Here is an 18360-nt window from a genome sequence, read left to right as displayed (position 1 = left end):
TACCCACAGAACTTTGAGAAGGCAACGGTGTCAGATCATCATTTCTACAGACAGGTAAAGTGAAACACAGGAGGAGCTACGTTTCAAACGCTGATTTATTCTGGGTGCCAAAACTGAAACCCTCCAGACCTGTTTCTGTGCTTGCAGAACAGTAACAGATGTTCCTGATTCCAAGCTGATATGTACAAGTGGAGCTGTGAGATACACAAAGCAGCCACAAAGGTGTCTTAATCTTGGCACCCAAATTAAAGTCTGCTCTGGTGGCTGCTGCTGTCAAACTGGAGAAAAGCAATATTAACTCTGACTTGGCATCCTGTGCTCAGTCCTCTGAGTGTGCTATCTCCAAGTACTTCGGGGTTAGAATGGAAAAAAAAGCTTTGTAAAAGTCCTTTGCTTTCTGTAAAACTGTGTCACTTGTGAAGGTAACAGGACAGAAACCAAGAAAGCAACCAACACAACCCTGCTCTTCTCAGCTGGGCCACCAAAGTAATGGTGGAGGGCTCTTATATGGAATTTTTAAAGTCACAACCTAAAAAAAAAAAAAAAAAAAGAAGGTATAAGAAGGTATAAAGGTGCTCATTTTATACTGGGAAGAAGATGAATACCTGGAAAAACTTACCAAAGCCTCTACATGACGGCATTTTTTGTTGGCTAAGCTTGAATTCTGAAGAGGGCAATTCTTCAGCAACCAGAGAAAAGTTTAACCTGAAGCCCTAGATATTGAGCCCGAGTTTTTATTTTACAAGGACAAACTAACAGGTCCCAAACGTGCACAGGAACCTCCTGTATCCTCAGCTGACCATATGAATCTGCACGTAAGAGCTCAATCTCATCCACAGTAACACACATAAAATAATGGCAATTTTAGTACTTTTAGTACTATTTACACTAGATGAGACCACTAAAGACCCGTAAAAGAGCGAACCTTCAAAGATATACAGTCTGCTTAAAAGTCAAACAAGCTATTGACGTGCCCAGGGGACTTCAGTTCACTGCTATGTGAAATGATTTCTGAATTTTTCATCGAGGCATCGCTGGAAATGTATAATATATGTCCAGTAATTCCAAGATCTATTCCAAGTGTGAAATTGCTTGAGGCAGCCAAAGGCTTTGCTGGGGACTCTGAGGGCACGCTCACAACGGAGCCACGGGGACTGCAGCCGGCTCTGCTTGTGTTAACCCCACACTGAGGGAGCCACGAGCTTCTGCTGACGCGGAAAAGTGCGGATGGAAATGCTTTGGGCTCCTTCCTCACAGCCATCACACAAATTCCCCCCATTTAGAATTCTGCCACAAAAATACCTCGAATAACAATAATAGAAGAAAATGTTTCTTTTATTATCACGTTACAGCCCACAGCTTTTGGAAAATAGCAGACTACCATAGAATCTGCCTTGGCAAGAAAAGGAGATTAAAAACTGAACCTAATACAGGGACAGAAGGGAAAAAACACCCTCTTCATCTCAGCAGGGTGCTGATGCTGCAAGCCAGCAACAATGCTGATGTTTGTATCACCACAATATTTTTCACCATTAAGCATTTTTAAAGATGACAGCTGCCTAATATTCCTCATCCAAAGGCAGTGAAAAAAATAAAAACACCACCAAACAAAAACAACATTTTGAAGAAATCCAAAAGCATTACGGCCTACATTTGTAAATAATTTAATGCTCACATACAAAAATACTGCTTCATATGGTTCTGAGTTAGATAGAAGAGGAATACAAAATCCAAAGGAAGGCTAGAATCTCTAGAAGATAAACGTTATTAGAGATGCAAGAAGTTATTTTTGAAATAAAATAAAGTTAAATAAAACAATTGTGTAATACATCTTAATTCACTTACTAGCTGGGAATTCCCATGCATTTGTATTTATAATATCTGAGACACTTTTTTAATACAAAATGAGAACAGCTTAGAAATCATTCATTTGACCACCTCGTAGTAAGGGGAAAACTAGTTTAGTATTAGCAATTATTGTAATTATTTACACCACTGCACAGAAATAATCCTGCTCTGAAAGTCTGGAGCTCACATTCCCTGGGTAGAGGAGGCTCAGGGCAGGTCAGAAGTTGGTTTTTAAGAGAAGCCCAAGAAAGCCTTTCAATGCACTCACTTCACACCGTATCTGTCCCGGAACATGATGTGATCCCTGTACGTCCGATTCACATCCAGGTCAATCTGTCGGATAAAGGACGAAGACCCCCGTGCTTGCCACCTCAATTTCTGGGGAAAACAGCAAAGACCAGAGATAAAGTTTAAAATTGTGAGCTCTAAAATAGCAGAAAGCTGTCTGACCGCACACCCATACCAAAGAGTTTGCCAACGTGTGGTTTAAAACAGTGCAGAAGAGCCACTCGCAGGATCACAAGTTTAACTTCCAAAATATGCAGAAACAAAAGAGTCAGACGCAGTCACACAGCAGAGATGTAAAAAGACCATTCTCATAACACACTTCTTTTTGACACCTCATTCACTACCCATCTTTAAGGCTGTTTCAGCATCTCCAATTTCTTACTGCCATTTCTCTCAGGCAGACACAGCACTGGAGAAAGACGGAAAATTAATTTCACTACTCAGGAACAAGAACTGAGATCCAAGTGCTCCAGACTGGACTTTCAGCAAGTGATTTAGTGTGGTTTTCATGCTTTTCCTGCCTTTTTCTCTAAGCAGAAGTCATAGCTATAGAGCTGCCAGTTATTATCTAAGTACAGATAATGGACATTTCTCTAGTAATTTCCTGTCTTTCTGTTCTAATCTAATTTAGTTGTAGAATATGTCTACTTTAGCACTTGCTTTAGTGTTTTATAATTAAATCCATTTTTGTAATTGAATACTTAGGAAGCCTGCACAGGTTAGATTGACGCCTTATTTTCTGCACTTATGATAATTTTCTCTTGACATTCATTCATTTATTCTCTCTTCTGTCCCTCAAAGTTGAGTTTACAAGACCCTGAATTCAATGGGAAAATGGAGAGCAGCAAAATGAGCTTATCACACATAAACAACCCAGCATAATGATGGAAGAAACTCTTTCTACTTCTATATCTGAACTACAAACACTTCTTTGTTTGGCATCCAGCATTAGATGGCATTAATCATTTCTGAAAGATGAATTCACCTATTTTTAAATATTTCTAGTTTTACTCGGCATTCTTCCCCACAACTGGATTATTCAGCATTAACTCCGTTTTATCCCTTTTGGATCTGCACTAGTCTTACTTAGGAAGGTAAAAAAACCCCATAATAATCAGAAGAAGCAACCTGTCAGACTACAGAGCATTAAATAACTTTAGAGGAAGATCACAGACACCAAAATTTAAATATCATCAATGTCAACATCCATCTTTCATGACCATATAAGATTTCTTATCTACTCAGACCCTAAGCACAGTTCCAAAACAGTGCTATTACAGAATGTCCAAAAAAAAAAATCAAACCAGCAGTGCATTTCCTTGAAACTCTGGACATTATTCCTTTAAAAGGAAACACTCTAGAACACCGAACTGCCTTTCTGTTAGTCAAGTTCTGCTCTAACCCTTTAGCAGAGAGGAAAAGATAGACTTTTAAAGGATTTGATTCTCCTTCTGCCCAACTTATGAGCCTGCACATGGACCCTGCTCTCCACTCCTGGGTCTGAAGATCAGCTCTGATGGTCAGCAGCTTATTGATATCCATGGAGAACTAAGAGGTAGGAGGGAAAAAATTGAGAGGAACATAACGACAGTTATCCCTTCCAGAATACTGGAACTCCTTTTACTGATATTCAGCTAACAAGGGACTTCCTTAATGGACATTTTCAAAGAGCTGTAGTTTCCAAAGCTTCTGCCTTCTTACCTGGATGGGGGATTTTTCTTACTTCGTTTTGTTTTGATTTTAAAAGGGCTTTTGCAAGTATTTGAGAATGGGAAAAGAAACTGAAAGGAGATCAAATTAATTCCATGAATTTCAGAACCAAAAAACAGGCTGGAAAAGTGCTTTTCAATACACAGCTTTTTCCCTGGTTAAAACAAGCAGCAGAGTGCAATGTAATTTCCAATATATTTTTTAATGCTGCATAACAACAAAGCTTAATGAAGGCTGATTTTTTTTTAATCTATGTTAAGTGGAAATTCTACAAACTCACGTTGTACAAGTCTTTCATTTCTTCTTTCATTTTAGGGACATCGAGTAGTAAAGACCAGACTTGTCCTCTGAACTGCAGTGGGATCCCTTTATAAATCCTCCTATGAAACTGTAAAAAGAAAAAGAAAATATGAATGCAGCAGAATCTCTGAACAAAAGGAACAGTGATGTCAAATGTGTTAAAGAGGAAAATGCAATTACACCAAGTGTGCCAGCAAAAGGCTGACCTGCTGGGGGACAAAGTGTTCCGATGTCTTTTAGGGACCGAAGGCGTCTGGTGATTCCATCTGGGACCTCTTGACAGAATCCAGAGGCACAGGGACAAAAAGGGGACACAGGTAAACCTGTGCAGGTGATGTTTACAAACGTTTTGCATGTAGGAAGGTCTATCAACACTGTATCACCTTTTTTTTTTTTTTTTTTGCTATTTAAGACCCCAAAACCCCAAATTCTTCGCAACACAGTATTTCCTGATAGGCCACAAATAACTCACTATAATTAAAATCTATAAACAGTGAAATGGTGAAAAGCAATATCACAGATTTTTTAAGATTACCAGTAAAAAACCACAAAAGTAAAACTGATTTTTGAATGCTTGTAGAACTGCAGCAGTGTGCTGAAACGTATGTAGGCAACGAAACAAACTGTAAGATCACAAAAAAAAAGACACTGAATTTGCCATTTCTAAAGCTAACAGATCTCAGATAGTATTTCTAAACCAATAATCAGTTTTCCATATGCACATTAAAGCATTTGCACAAAAACAACATAAAAACCACCAAAAAATGTTATCTTTCTGGAGGCACGTCTAAGAAGAGAAAAATAAAAAAAAGAGAACTCTGACAAAGAAAATGAACCTTTCTGAAGTTATGTTTTTATCATCACTGTGATGTTACACAGGGAGACAATTAGATTTAGAAGAGAATAAAACACACACAACTGCTCTCCAAGCAACTCATTCTTTGCATTTATCCTACAATGAAAGTTAGGCCTTAAAAATTCCAACAGAAAAAGTTATCACTTCCTTCAAACATTTTTATAGAAGTTATGTTTGCAATACAAGAAATGTCCTCCTCAAAGACAAGATCGTTTTTCTTTTCACGTATTTCACATCTCCAGTTTTGGAAAATTAATGAACCCTTCGTTGCAGTAAATTTGCAAACCTCCTGCTGCTTGGGATGTATCAGATCTTTAAAGGTGTCTGTAATGCCAGCAAGGATTTGTGCATGGATTTCAAAATCCAGAACTCTTGCACAAGTAAGGTTATGACTTTTTTTCCCCTTTGTTCCTTGTCAAATGAAAATTTTAAACATGTGTAAGAGACAACAGCAATCCTGGAGGCTGCCCCCAAATAAAAAATATTGTGCTTTATACAGAAAACTTTGCTGCTTTAATGCTAAGAATGCTAAAGCCGCAACACTTGTAGTGTGAGCACAGCTGTGTCAGTCCAGTTTCTTCTGGGAGGATAAAGAAGAATGTACAGAAGTACAAAGCAGCTCCTGTACAGATGGATAGCCAGAGCTCAGGTCACCCTGAGAATTCAGTGTGTGTCACCCCAGACCAGGGGGAACTGCCTGGGAGAGAGAATTCAGTCTTGGGAAAGCCCAACAGGAAGAAAAGCAGTGATTTATGACAGGTAGTTTTACTCCTCAGCCCCGTGGTACAGTAACAGAGCACCCTCACAACAAACATTTTTGGCAGTTAACTAGAATTTTGTAACTTGTCTGCAAATGTTTTCAAGAACAGAAGATTATTAACGAAGAGAACTAGTTGAGGAATAAATTCTCAGAACTGCTGTTGTAAATTAATGTTTTGGGAGAAGGTCAGGTGGATATCAAAGGCCAGAAATAAGCCTTTGTAACAATAGCTTTTCATTTATTAGAATCAAAATAATTCAAACCATCCAAAGTATGGGGCTCTTCCAGGAGTTTGTTTTTTTTTTTTTTTTTGGGGGAGGGGGGGAGATAAAACTGAAGGAGAAGAATCACTGGTTTCAGAGGTGTCTATGGCATTTACAGTTTTCCCATCTTCTGTGGTACCTGGATTGAAACAGCCAAACACCAGGTAAGTACAAACTAAGAGAACTGTGGAAGTGCTTTTTACAGAAAAGTTTGAGAAGTGAGTTAGCAAATACAACTTTAAAAAGAGTGGAAAGGACAGAGAGTCCAGCAGTTTCATCAGCCTACAACAGATATGCCAAAAAAAAAAAAAAAAAAACCGAGGAGGAAAGCAAACATTTTGAGTAGATAAGGTCTGAATTATTGCACTACCTGACAGAATAAACCCAAATAACAGCCACAGCTTCTTACAAACCATTTTAGATCTGTCTTCAGCTGACTCTGCTATTCCAACTGCTCTTTTATTGAGGCAGAGAAAAAGCTCTCAGTCATCCCAAGTCATTACCAGATCCTGCCTAGAGGCTCAGAGAACACAAGACCAAAGACTTCCACTGTCTACCTGATACAGGAGAGAGAAAAGTCCCTCAAGAACAGAACCTGGCACAGGCTCCACTGCACAGACAACATGGAAACAAGTGTGGCACATTTCATATACAAGGAAAACCTGAGTGGCTGATACACCAGAGGGTGCTGCTGCCACCCAGAGTGACCTCAGCAAGCTGGAGGAAGGGGACGGCAAGAACCTGGTGGAGTTCAGCAAGGAGAGGTGCAAAGTCCTGCACCTGGGGAGGAACAGCCCCAGCAGCACAACGTGCTGGGGGGTCACCCAGCTGGGAAGCAGAAAGGGACCTGTGGGACCTGGAGGACACCACGTTGAGCAGGAGCCAGAACAGTGCCCTGGAAGCAACAGATGACTGAAGGGATCCCGGGCTGTGTCAGACAAAAGAATTCCCAGCAGGTCAAGGGAGTTGATCCTTTCCCTCTACTCAGCAACCTGATCTAGTGGAAGGCGTCCCTGTGCATGGCAGGGGAGTTGGAATGGGATGATCTTTAAGGTCCCTTCCAACCAAAATATAAATGAGCTAACTGATTATGAGCTGACAATCTCTGTACCATAAGCACCATAATAGTGCCCTCTGCTGGCTTTTACTTCCTTGTGTAATACAAGGTTCAAAAATCTGTTGAGAAGTACTGGTTGGCTCTATAGACTTGCAGAACCCTGATTTGCTCCTCTGCTCTCTCTGAATTAATAATTAAAATAGAAAGTAGTTAATTCAGAAACTTTTGGGTTTTTTTCTTCTGCTTCTGGGAAGATGAAATAACGAGTCAATCTTCAACAAATTCTTTAAAATTACACCTTCTTAAGATAATAGCTCAAAACAAAGCATAAATGTATATAAACTTGGAGTTCAGATAAACATGTACATCCATGAAAGCACGCATCATTCAAAGAATGGGGATATGGGATCTGGGATGTTTCCATCCACAGGGCATAGGAAAAAGAAAGTCATCCTTGATACGTGGAACCTGTATAAACACAGGATACAAAAAAATACAGGTTCTGTATCACATCTAAAATGATATTCAGCCAAGTAGAACTGTCATGCTCTTGCTATTATTAGTAATATTGTTGATCCTGATGTGGATATGACAAATGGGCACTAGATGAGGCCCTACCACCCAGGAATTCAAAAGGAGCTTCTAATGCAAAAAGGAATCACACCTGTAAACTTACAGAATATACAGAATTAACTAAAATCCTTACAAATCAAAAAGAAATAAGCCCTCTCAAATTTGAAATGCTCCAAATTAGCAATCATCTCAAATAATGGAGTCCATAACTTCCAACATTCAATGTTGCCTCCGTGCAAAAAACCTGGAAAACATATAACTTCCCCTTCCTTCCCCTGCCCCAATCTCTCCAGGACAAGAAAAGAGGCCACTGTCACACAGCACCAGCCTGAAGAGCGGAAGTGTCACCACTGCTCCTGCTAGATGTAAAATTGGTCTTCTTGAAACTCAGACTTTCTCAGCTGTGTCAGGGAGAGCTGCACAAGCAGCAGAGGGACTCTGCCACCTCAAAAAGAATCAGTGATGACAAGCATAGGAATTAAAATCTGAAGCCTCACAAGAAAGCATATTTATAATGAAAAGAAAATATATTTATAAAGCCTGCTGCCTTTAGAGGTTCTTCAACTTCAATGGGTTGCATAAAAAAAAAAAAGAAAGACTGCAAATCCAAGAGTTGCTCCACCTCATTCAGAAAATCCCAGCAATGCAAAGAGGGTTCTTCATTAAGGCTCTGTGTTCAGACTCCAAACGAAGTGGAGACTTGATTATTACACTCTGTGTGAATGCCAGAGCAGCTGGAAATGGCAAGCCACCCTGATTGTTTCTCTTCTTCCTTTCCCTCTCAATTTAGGCAACTTCAATCACACACAGATGAAGGCAGACAGGGAGAGACAGAAATACTTTGGTGGAAATCCTCAAATGGGAATACAACATATAACAGTTTTATTTAATCTTTCCTGAAAGTTATGATCATACTAAGCCAGGAAGGATTTACTATCTGTGGGTGGTTGATTGTACCCTGGACTACTGAGCAGTAGAATACAAATAGGAAATAAAAGCACAAGCCAGAGAAAACCACATCGAAACACAAACTTTGCTGCTCTGTGACACTTCCTGCATAAGAAGTGACTGATGGGGAGATGAAAGCTTTGTTTTGACAAATATCAATCACACAAAGACACAAGGGCAGTCACACACTTCAGACACCGGTGTCTGTAAGAATCATGATGACTTCACTGTAAAAGATGCCTAAATAATCACACAGGAATCCAGGAGTTCTATACACAAAGAGGAAGCGAGGCAAAAGCACCAGGAGGCCTCTGGGAATGAATAAGGAATTCATGGACCATCTCAGACAGAGAAGGGAAAACGATGAGGTGTGGGGGAAGCAAAGACAGGAATACAGAGAGACTGGACAAGGACATAAGGCCAGCAAGGCAAGCTCCTACAGGAATGTCCATGATCAAACAGTGTGAGGTTCCCAGAGCTCTCATCTCTTTCTTGAGATATTCTTCTGCAATAAAGGTCAGGGCAAGGTGTAAATAGAACCACCTCACGTGCACACATAAACACGCATCAGTGTGTTAATGTTTTCTCATTAATTCTTCTTGGGAACTTACGGGAGAAAAAAATAAGGCAGCAGCCTATAGGCAGCTCTGCAAGAGCATTAAATGAAAACTGTATTTTGCAATTAAGCCCGTGACAGTTTGGGATAATGTAATCAAATATATGGGTTCATTTACAGTATGTTTACAGTATGAATAGACTCCTCCAAGGCAAAACTCTCTCAGCTGGGCATTATGAAGGCTCATTACAAACTCTCAAGTCCTGTATTTTTGTACATACCTGCTGTATCCCTGGGACCATCACCTTCTTTGGGTCTCTCTTGGTCTCTTTTTAAGGTCACAAGTGCCTCTCAAATATGCCATTTTCCAAACAACATCATTCCTGTTGTTGCTGCTGCAGTGCTCCCTTCAGTGCTGTTTTTAAAGTACACTGGTTTCAGGAGCAGCCTCACTGCACAGAAACCATGCCAGGGTCAGGTGAAGAGAGTCTTTTAACACACAGGCTGTTCGTTTTCTTTGGCAATTTGTTGCTCTAACATTAACCACTTTATCCAGTCAAGTGAAGACTGAAGAGCCAGGAACTGTTCTTGCACCTATCGCTCCTGCGCTGCAAGAATGTGAGTGTGGAAAACTGGTGCACCACTCCAACACACTTCCAGAGAAAAACTGCCTTTAATTGTGAGTTTTGCACAACCCTGAGAACGTGGCCAGGCTTTTCATAAAGAGCAGTGATGAATAATGTCAGGCTTTCCACTGCTTTGATTCTTTGTTCTGCATGTTCTGGTTCACTTACCATGCAAGATGTGAGAAAGAATAAGGAAAACACCCTTGTTTTTTAAAGTCTCATGTGCTCCACTAGAGTTCAGCAATGAGTGAGAATTTTTTCCTAGCCTCAAGCGAAGTTCATCCCTTTATGAACATATTGAATTATTCCTGCCACTATTTATAGCTCAGCCTATAATTTGTTACATGAACTGAAACTCTTTCTGCTCAGCTGATCTGCTGTACCTTCTGCATGCCTGGTGAGGAGAGAATCATTTACCTAAGTCAGTGTATCATGGCCCCACATCACCGATGGCTGAAGAGCAGAGCCACTGCTGGAGTTGTCACTGTGTTCCCTGAAAGGTCATATTTAACATTCTCTTCGCAAACCAAGTAGCTGTTACAGATATTTTATTTTTTTATCATCCCTTTGGACTTGGAAACATATTTTTGAGTCTCCAAATCACCTTACTGCCACAGCAAAGAAACAAAGTCACAGATGTTATGACCTGTGGCTTCCCCTTCCAGAGGACAATACAGGACAAAGTAGGATTGTAGGAAAACCTTTGGCAACAAATAATTATTTTTCATGCATACACATTGTATTTTAAGAAAATGGACTTTTTAAATGGCTTCTTAGCTACACCTTGAAAAACATCAACCACTGGCTGTGGTTTTTAACTGAAGTGCAAGACACAGCTGCTGGTATCAAAACCACAGGCAGTGAGCAGACAGGATGAGAAGGGGACATACTGAGAGTCAAACAGAGGGAGGAATTCCCTGGGTATCTCAGCTCCCTGCCCATCAGGCTAAAGGAGGATTCTGGGCTCAGTCTCTCCCTTTAAAGCTTTCAACTTTGCACAGATAATTTCCTGAAGCAAAAGGCCAGCAAGGCAGCACTGCAGGCCAGTCATCTGCAGAAACCTGGGATGGGCAACTGGTGTCCCTGAGTCCCCCGGAAACACAGGTGGATCAGCAGCACCAGAAAACACACACAGAGTAACCCAACAGAAAATGCAAGTTTGAAGCCCTACTGAGGAGCAGAGGAAATCTGAGCTTGGGAAGCCCATATTCTGTGTATTACCCACCAACCTGCCACAAGACCAGCTAGGAAAACCTCCCCAGGACACAGAGTTGGGAATGCAGCCTCTCCAGCAAGTTTTATCCCCAGCTGAAAGTTTTCTGTAATTTTAAGATGACCCTGACTCCAACTGCAGCAAATCAACTACGCACACCAAAGTCCCTGCCCAGCTCTTAAGGCAAGTACTCGGTGTTTAAAGGCCCACCTGACACAACCCACTCTCTCCACAGACTGTTCTGCAGACATGAACACAGGGAACACAATTCCTTGCACTTCACCACCACTTCTGTCACTGTTATTACTATCGGGCTATACTGTGTATTTTGCTTTTCTGGAAGAACAAAAAGCCTTTTTCTTTCACTGTGGGTTTTGGGTTTTTCGGGTATCAAAGACAGGCAATCTGATTTCAGGGTACGCATCCATTCAGCAGTGACAGCCAGGGACAAAGCCATGCAGAACTTTACCTTTTCACTATTCTTGTATTTTTCCCAGCTTTTCAGCATCTTCAGCCATTTTGTTGTTCTTTCAATCTCAAGGTGCTTTTGCTGGAAAGGAATTAGAAATGTTCAGTATTTTTAAAATGAACACATTTCAAGTTATCTATGTTTTTTCTAAAAACACTGAGAAGAAGTTTAACAAAGCATCATCAACTTTTTAATCAGTCATCTAAGAATAGCAAAGAATAACATCAGTTCACTTCAAACAACCAACTGGAAATAAGCAGAAACCCTTACTTTCAGCACTATGGCAGAACTGTATTTTGGAAGAGGAGGTTAAGTACAAATTTATAAAGTTTCTTCTCTACACACTTTTGACAAATAAAAAAGCCTTCTATTTGTTTTTATACTCAGCAGGTTTTCAGGCAAATAATTTCTGCTGAAGCCATTTAAAAATCAGTTGCCTCTGAAATGATCTTTTTTACCCAGACCTGCCCTAAACATGACCAGCTTCTGTTTGCCAGTGACCACACAAACCATCCCTTCTTAAATGGCACAAAACACAGGAATAAAAACAAGGGCTCACAAGAATAACAGTGCAGGATCAGAAGTGGGAATAAACTCTAGTTCTGGACATTAAAAGCTGGAAAGCCTTGCCCTAATTCTCTTCCTTAGCTTGGTACATTTTTACCTAAATTATCCTGTATTTTAACTTCAGAGATTTCTTCTGAGTATCTGTTTGCTTGAATTGTAGCAAGAATATTTCAGTAACAAGGTGACAGAACTAGAATTTAAAACAAAGCAAACCCCACCTTCTCAAAATAAATCATTCTATTAAGTAGTATAATGCGCAACAATCATAAAAATGTGAATTCCACACTTCAGTTTTATTTTTTACAGCTTTATAAGCATGGGACAACCCTACTACCTTAGACATTGCCATGAAAATATTGCAACAGTTGCCATCAACTTCCTGAATTTGGGAACCAAATAAGCACTCGGAATTAGCTACTTTTGTCCTGGAATTTCAAGGCACTTTGGCCCTACACAGCCAAAAATCTGTATTTTGTCAGTTCCAACAATAAGATTTTTAGTATCATTTTTACAGCCCAGTTCTACATTTCACAAAGTGTCTCTGATTATGTTACAAAGTTAACTATTAGCTGTGTGCTTTTAATTTCTTTTAATGACACCATTCCAACTCTTTTCACAGTGCTTTGGAGCTGAAGATCCACACTGGAAATGTTAAATCAGAAAAATGTTTGTGTGTGGCTATTGCTTTCTCTCCAAAGGTGAATATAAACAAATATTTAGTTCTGTTGTAAAGGACAGCCCTTCTACCTCCAACTTCAAATCCAGGGCTTAATAAAGACAGGAGGGATATTCATAGGGTTAGTGGTTCAATCTGGTAACATTGTAAAAGTTTAATTTTAAAGCTCTGCAGGAAACCGAAAATTTATTAATACTTTCATTAAATATTTATAAAGTCTGAAATCTTGGGGGGGGGGATATATAAATTATTACTTATTATCTCAATAGAATCCTAATTTTACTACTAGCTTTTATCCATCAGAACTTGGGCATTCTTTCTGGGATATCAGTGCAAGAAAACAGGCAAAGAACTTCTTTAATTCAGGAGTCCAAAGCCTTGCACGAGCAGGAGTATTGTTTGATGACCATTTGGGTCCACCCCAACCATTATTCAGTCCAAGAACTGATCTGGAAATAACTTAAAAACCCAAAACCAATTTGTTCTTGTTTGAATTCAACTGCTGTAAGCCTGACACAAGCATAAAACTGTGGGGGAAAGAAGTGCCTCTACTCTTTCAGTGGTGATTTCTCTGACTGGTCATGCTGCAATGCACATTCCTGTCTGTGTTCTCACTGTACTGGGCAATATCTCAAATACCTGCCTCTTAAAAAAAAAAAAAATAAAATTAAGACATTTCTTAAGAGTTATGTTAGAGGGGAAGGGGAGAAAAACTCCTGCTTCCCAGATTTCATGAGTTCCCCAACACTGTTTCTGATTCTCCCTCACGCCTGCAACCCCTTTAAGCAATCAGCATTTTCAACATCTCTTAGAGCAGATGTTCTCCAGGCACAGTTGAGTCTGCAGGAATAACAGGAAGTCAGGAAAGGTCTCTGCCCCCAACAGGTTGTTCAGATAATTGGTAAGAAAAATAAAAACCCCATTTGCTCCCACAGTCTTTTTGTTTGTATGTTTGATCTGCTTTCAAGATTTTTGGTCTTTTGAGCCAGGAGCTCACTTCAATTGTATGTTTGTTCAAGCTTTCATGTCTCTGTGTCAATTTATCCCCGTTCTCAAGTGATCCTATTGTAGTCAAAATAGCAATTATTTCTGTGTTCAGTTGTTGAAACTTTTTAGCTCTTTCTTTCCCAGTCTGGATCATGTTCCCTTTCATGTCTAACAGGTACAACACTGAAAACATGGACAGATCTGAGGCAGCTCAGTGTTCAGAGCTGCTGCTGCTCTTTCAGGTAAGTTCCATGTAGTTGTCACCGAAAAAAAAAAAAAAAAAAAGAAAAAAACCCTCCATTTATCTGTTCTGAGTACATTTTACACTCGGAAGCATTTCTGCTACTGCGAATAACAGAATCCCTAATTGAAGCAGAGAGGGTTTCTTATTCTGATGTCAGTAAATGATGCACCAGGAAAGCAAAAAAACCATGGAGTTAAGTTGGCAAGAATCCATCTTGTGTGGAGAACTGCACCTTCCTGGAGAGCAGAAGCCTCAGACAACACCAGAACTTGCTGAACTGCTCACCAGAGAATTTATAATCAAATAAACTACAGCCTAACAAACTGAAAATGACTTACAAAACATTTCATGGAACTTCAAAACCAGAGTGAGACACAGACTCCAGATTTCCTGAGGTCAGTTCTCTCTCCTTTCCTCCCTCGGTTTTATCTCAGATGTGCTGGATGATTCACCTCAAGGTTAAGTATTTCACAATGTAGGACAATGATTTGATGCATTTCAGTCACCAAACATGCAGCAAGGTAATGAAGCATCAAAACTACTCTACATTCATAGCAATAACTACTAAAGGTATTATGACCCAAAATTCACAAATATACACACTGAAAACCTAGCTTAAGTTTGGTGGTTTTTTTCTGTGTGTGTATGAAGAACAAAGATTCAAAATTCACCAGGATGTCAACCCTTTAGCTAAGTTGCAAATGAAATGAAAACAGGGCTTAAGAATATTTTTTAAAATTCACAAGTAAGGCAAAAAGAAAGCATTAACAGTTCTGCCAAGTGACTTCAAAAGGCATTGTACAGTAAGCTTTTAGTCTTAGCCTGCATTAACTTGACACATTAATTATCCCATGAATGGTATCCTGAAAATCCTGCTGACAGGAGGCAGATAAACCTCAGACCAGCAGAGGTCAGGATACCATCAGGAGTGTAAGGAGGAGTTTAACACAGAAGCATCACAGGACGGTTATGAAAAGACACCAGATTTGCAATTTAACACCAGCTCAGTAAATAGTTTCTGTGCTGACACGTTGCCTGAGCCAATATAGGACAGGGACCCGAGACGCTCATTTCCCCCCAATAATTTAAGGCCAACTACAAAGCCACGGTGAATCAGAGCTTCAAAACACATCCACCACAGCACCTGCAAGCTGCCTAATATTTATGCTCAGAGACTCACCCCCCTGCTGTGCCCTTCTGATGGAAATGAAATGATACATCCCCTCGCCGTGTTATTAAACGTAATGAAACATGGCAGGAAAACACAACCATTCCAGGCTGTGAGTGCAGGGACACACAGGAACCAACACAAAACAAAAGGGACTCACAGGTTCCCCCTCTTCTACATAAAGGCATCTCTTACTAGTTTCAGGATACAATTGAAGCTTAAAATAATTCATGTATTTTGCTGAGATAACAACAGGCCTGACTGACCAAGGGGAAATACCAACAGCACCCAGACAAGCAGCAATTCAGTTCCCCGTTGTTTTTATCGCTTTCCATGTTCCCAACACATCAGTTGTCCCTTCCAGCAGCAGGAGGAATTTTGGACTGGGACCTGCACCAGCTGTAAATGCAACAATGAGGGGGCCCCAAAGGATCTGTGGGCAAATTAACGTGGCCTCATGGTCGACAGTTCTTATGGGAATTGGAATACGCTTCCTTGGAAATGCAAATCACTAAAATGCTTCATCAACTCATTTCTCAAAGATTTATGTTTCAAAAAGCTGTAAACCTGTAAACTTTTATTTCCTGGTAAAAAAGCCTGGAAGGTAGTGGACTTACCTTTTCTGTCACTGCATCGTGGACAGGAAGCTCCTCTGGACTGAAAAAAAAGACAAAGTTCATGTCAGTCTTGGTTAATGTTAGCACAAAATCATTTCTGTGTAAGTTCTTACAAGTCATCATTTACAGCAGCAATTTATAGTAACTGGCAAACAAGAATTCTGAACCATAAAGAACTAAGATTCACTCAGAAACCCTCGGAATTTATTTTTTAAACACAGTCAAACTCATAATATTTTAAGTACAGAACTAGGATTCTAAATCAAAATAGTCGCACAGCTTAAGAAAAACATTGCATAGCTCAGTAAAAGTCAAGGACTCATTTTTTTTTCTGTGAAAGCACTCTGTGCTGTACTGAACTGCAACCCAAGTGATTTTTATTCTGTTTATTTGACCATACCATTATTAGGTTAAATACCAATTTAAAAAGTTTTCCTCCTTTACTACTGTGCTCTAGGACAGGCACTGAGACTTTGCTTGACTTAAGAGAGTTACCTTCCATTTTCTCAAATGTCTACAAAACTCACTGTCTGTAACAAGGAGAAAGTAGAAAAAAAATCAGATTTTTTACTGGGTATCTAATTAGAACTAAACTTTAAACTCTTTTCACTTCTTAGCCTAAGTATAAAAAGGCAGTTTAAGAACTGAAAGCCTGAAAAGAAACCTTTGAACAGATACACGTTCAGAGTTTTTAATCAGACTTTTTATTCACTCTGGTTTCATTCTGAGGGCTCCAACTTCTGTTTTTATTTAAAGAGATTTGTGTTTTTCATATCAAAAGTAACTGGACCACTTTGATGCCAAATGAGCCTTCCCTTAAAGCTTCTGAAAACACAGCAGCTCATCTGCAAGCAGCAAAAATACCCTTCTTCTGCTCCAGAGGTCAGATAAATAACACACCCATCAAAACTGAGTGTAGAAAGGACTAACAAGCAGGAACCATGTGAAACACTTAAAAAAAATTCCTACTGAGCCTTGATATTATGGAAAAAACCCTCCCTCCCATACCATTACAGCCATTAAACTGCAGTATTTTAGCCCTGCATCAAATCTGGGCAAGATGAAACAGTGGGGAAGGCCACGGAAGGAGTCGCTGCTTATTCAAGCACAGTCTGATGCAAAAGGCTTGAATTATATTCAATCTCATTTATTTAATTTAAAAGGTGGTCATTTCAGATTCAGAAGTTGTATCTGAATAAAGAAATACATTTGAATTACTTCATCTAATGGAAAAGCTCCAATCAACACCTTTTCAGAGACCACACACACAAGGCAAAGTTTCCAATACTCAGCCCAGGACTAATTTTAAAACCAAAAGACTGTTCCTTTCGAGCAGCTTTGCAAAAAGCACAATTCATGCATTTAGAAGCACTTCCCAAGTATCTGAAAGTTTCCCCGGCGAGCAACGTCAAAATCAAAAAAACCTCTTGATTAACATCTAAGACACCAGAAACAGCCTTACTGATTCAGCGCTACCCGAGGTTGTAACTGTCACAAAATATTGTCCACATTGTCATGTAACTAAACCAAACAACTGAAAGCAGGTCCTGAAAGTATGCCAAATATCACCTAAAAATCCAGCTTATTTGAAGGGGGAGTGTCGGGGGGGGAACAAAGGGGACATAAAAATTCAACTTAATATAATCTGCTTGGGGTCGCTGCTCTTTGGTTCGAGGCACAAAGATTCCTAAGCCTTCCCATGTAATTTAAAATTTCCAGTTGTTCAGTGACAGTTGCAGGTCCTGCCCACACCCCACCCCCAGTTGTGCACACAAGGAGCTCCTTTCCCTGCAGTGCTGCCCGCAGTGTGTGCAGGACAAGGATGTGACAGCCCCGAATCCCTGCGGGCTCAACTGGTACCACCTGACAGTCCAGCCATCCTTGGCAGACCCAGCATGGAAGCTGATCACAGGAAGAGATTAATCAAATCTTATTTTTCACAGCATTTTGCAATGGTTTATTAGCTGATTTTCCATCAATATGCAGAGAAAAGGCACGGCCGAAGCTCCTGAGCAGTCCCTGGGAAGCAGACGCTGCAGTCCCTCCCTAAATCAATCCAGCAGCAAATTTATGCCCACATTCCTCGCTATTTCTTGAGCTGCACAGCTGTGCCCTAATGCCACGTGCCTCCAGTGGAATTCCACGGGAGAACTTGAAGCCAGCCCCGTGTTTTCACTCCCTGAGCGCAAAGAGCGCAGGAGCAGCCGCAGGAATCGCCCCGGGCTGCTCAGGAACACACCCGGCTGGAACACACCGAGTTCCTGCAGATCTTCCCCTCAATGAGGGAGACAGCACCAACTACACCCGTGTGCTCATCCACCCAAATATTTAAATCTATCCTGCAAGCACTGAGGAAAGGCATGGTGGGCACACAAACTCTCTCAAGCCCCTAAAGGTATTTTAAATAAATACATTTCCACTTAGTGTATGTGTTTTCTGTGCAGCAGAACCTTACGAATTTTTTTTTTACATGACTAGGTGGGATCAGACACAAAATCAATTAATGTCTATTAATCAATGTTATTTTATTGCACCTTATTTTTTCTTTATAGCGATGAATCCTCCTCCCCTTCCTTCCCCGTCCTAGCCAATCGAATACTGTTATTCCTTCATTATTTCTTTTAATGTTGAATC

The 18360-nt window shown here is 40.2% G+C and overlaps 1 protein-coding gene across 5 annotated transcripts in view; it reads right to left on the bottom strand.

The window, feature by feature from the left end:
• The window catches only part of USP6NL (USP6 N-terminal like), a 112693-nt gene that overhangs the window by 24737 nt on the left and 69596 nt on the right, over nt 1–18360 (bottom strand). For all 5 annotated transcript variants that reach the window (XM_027897553.1, XM_027897555.1, XM_027897554.1 and 2 more), the window contains 4 exons: nt 15727–15766; nt 11468–11548; nt 4127–4234; nt 2117–2226 (listed from right to left, as the gene is read on the bottom strand). In XM_027897553.1, coding sequence (XP_027753354.1) covers nt 2117–2226; nt 4127–4234; nt 11468–11548; nt 15727–15766 — 339 coding nt within the window. The remainder of the gene's footprint in view (nt 1–2116; nt 2227–4126; nt 4235–11467; nt 11549–15726; nt 15767–18360) is intronic.

Source organism: Empidonax traillii, unplaced genomic scaffold (assembly GCF_003031625.1).
Source record: "Empidonax traillii isolate 1590-97213 ecotype Southwest subspecies unplaced genomic scaffold, ASM303162v1 scaffold549:size456157, whole genome shotgun sequence".
Classification (NCBI taxonomy): domain Eukaryota; kingdom Metazoa; phylum Chordata; class Aves; order Passeriformes; family Tyrannidae; genus Empidonax; species Empidonax traillii.
This window is presented reverse-complemented; position numbering and strand designations above follow the sequence as displayed.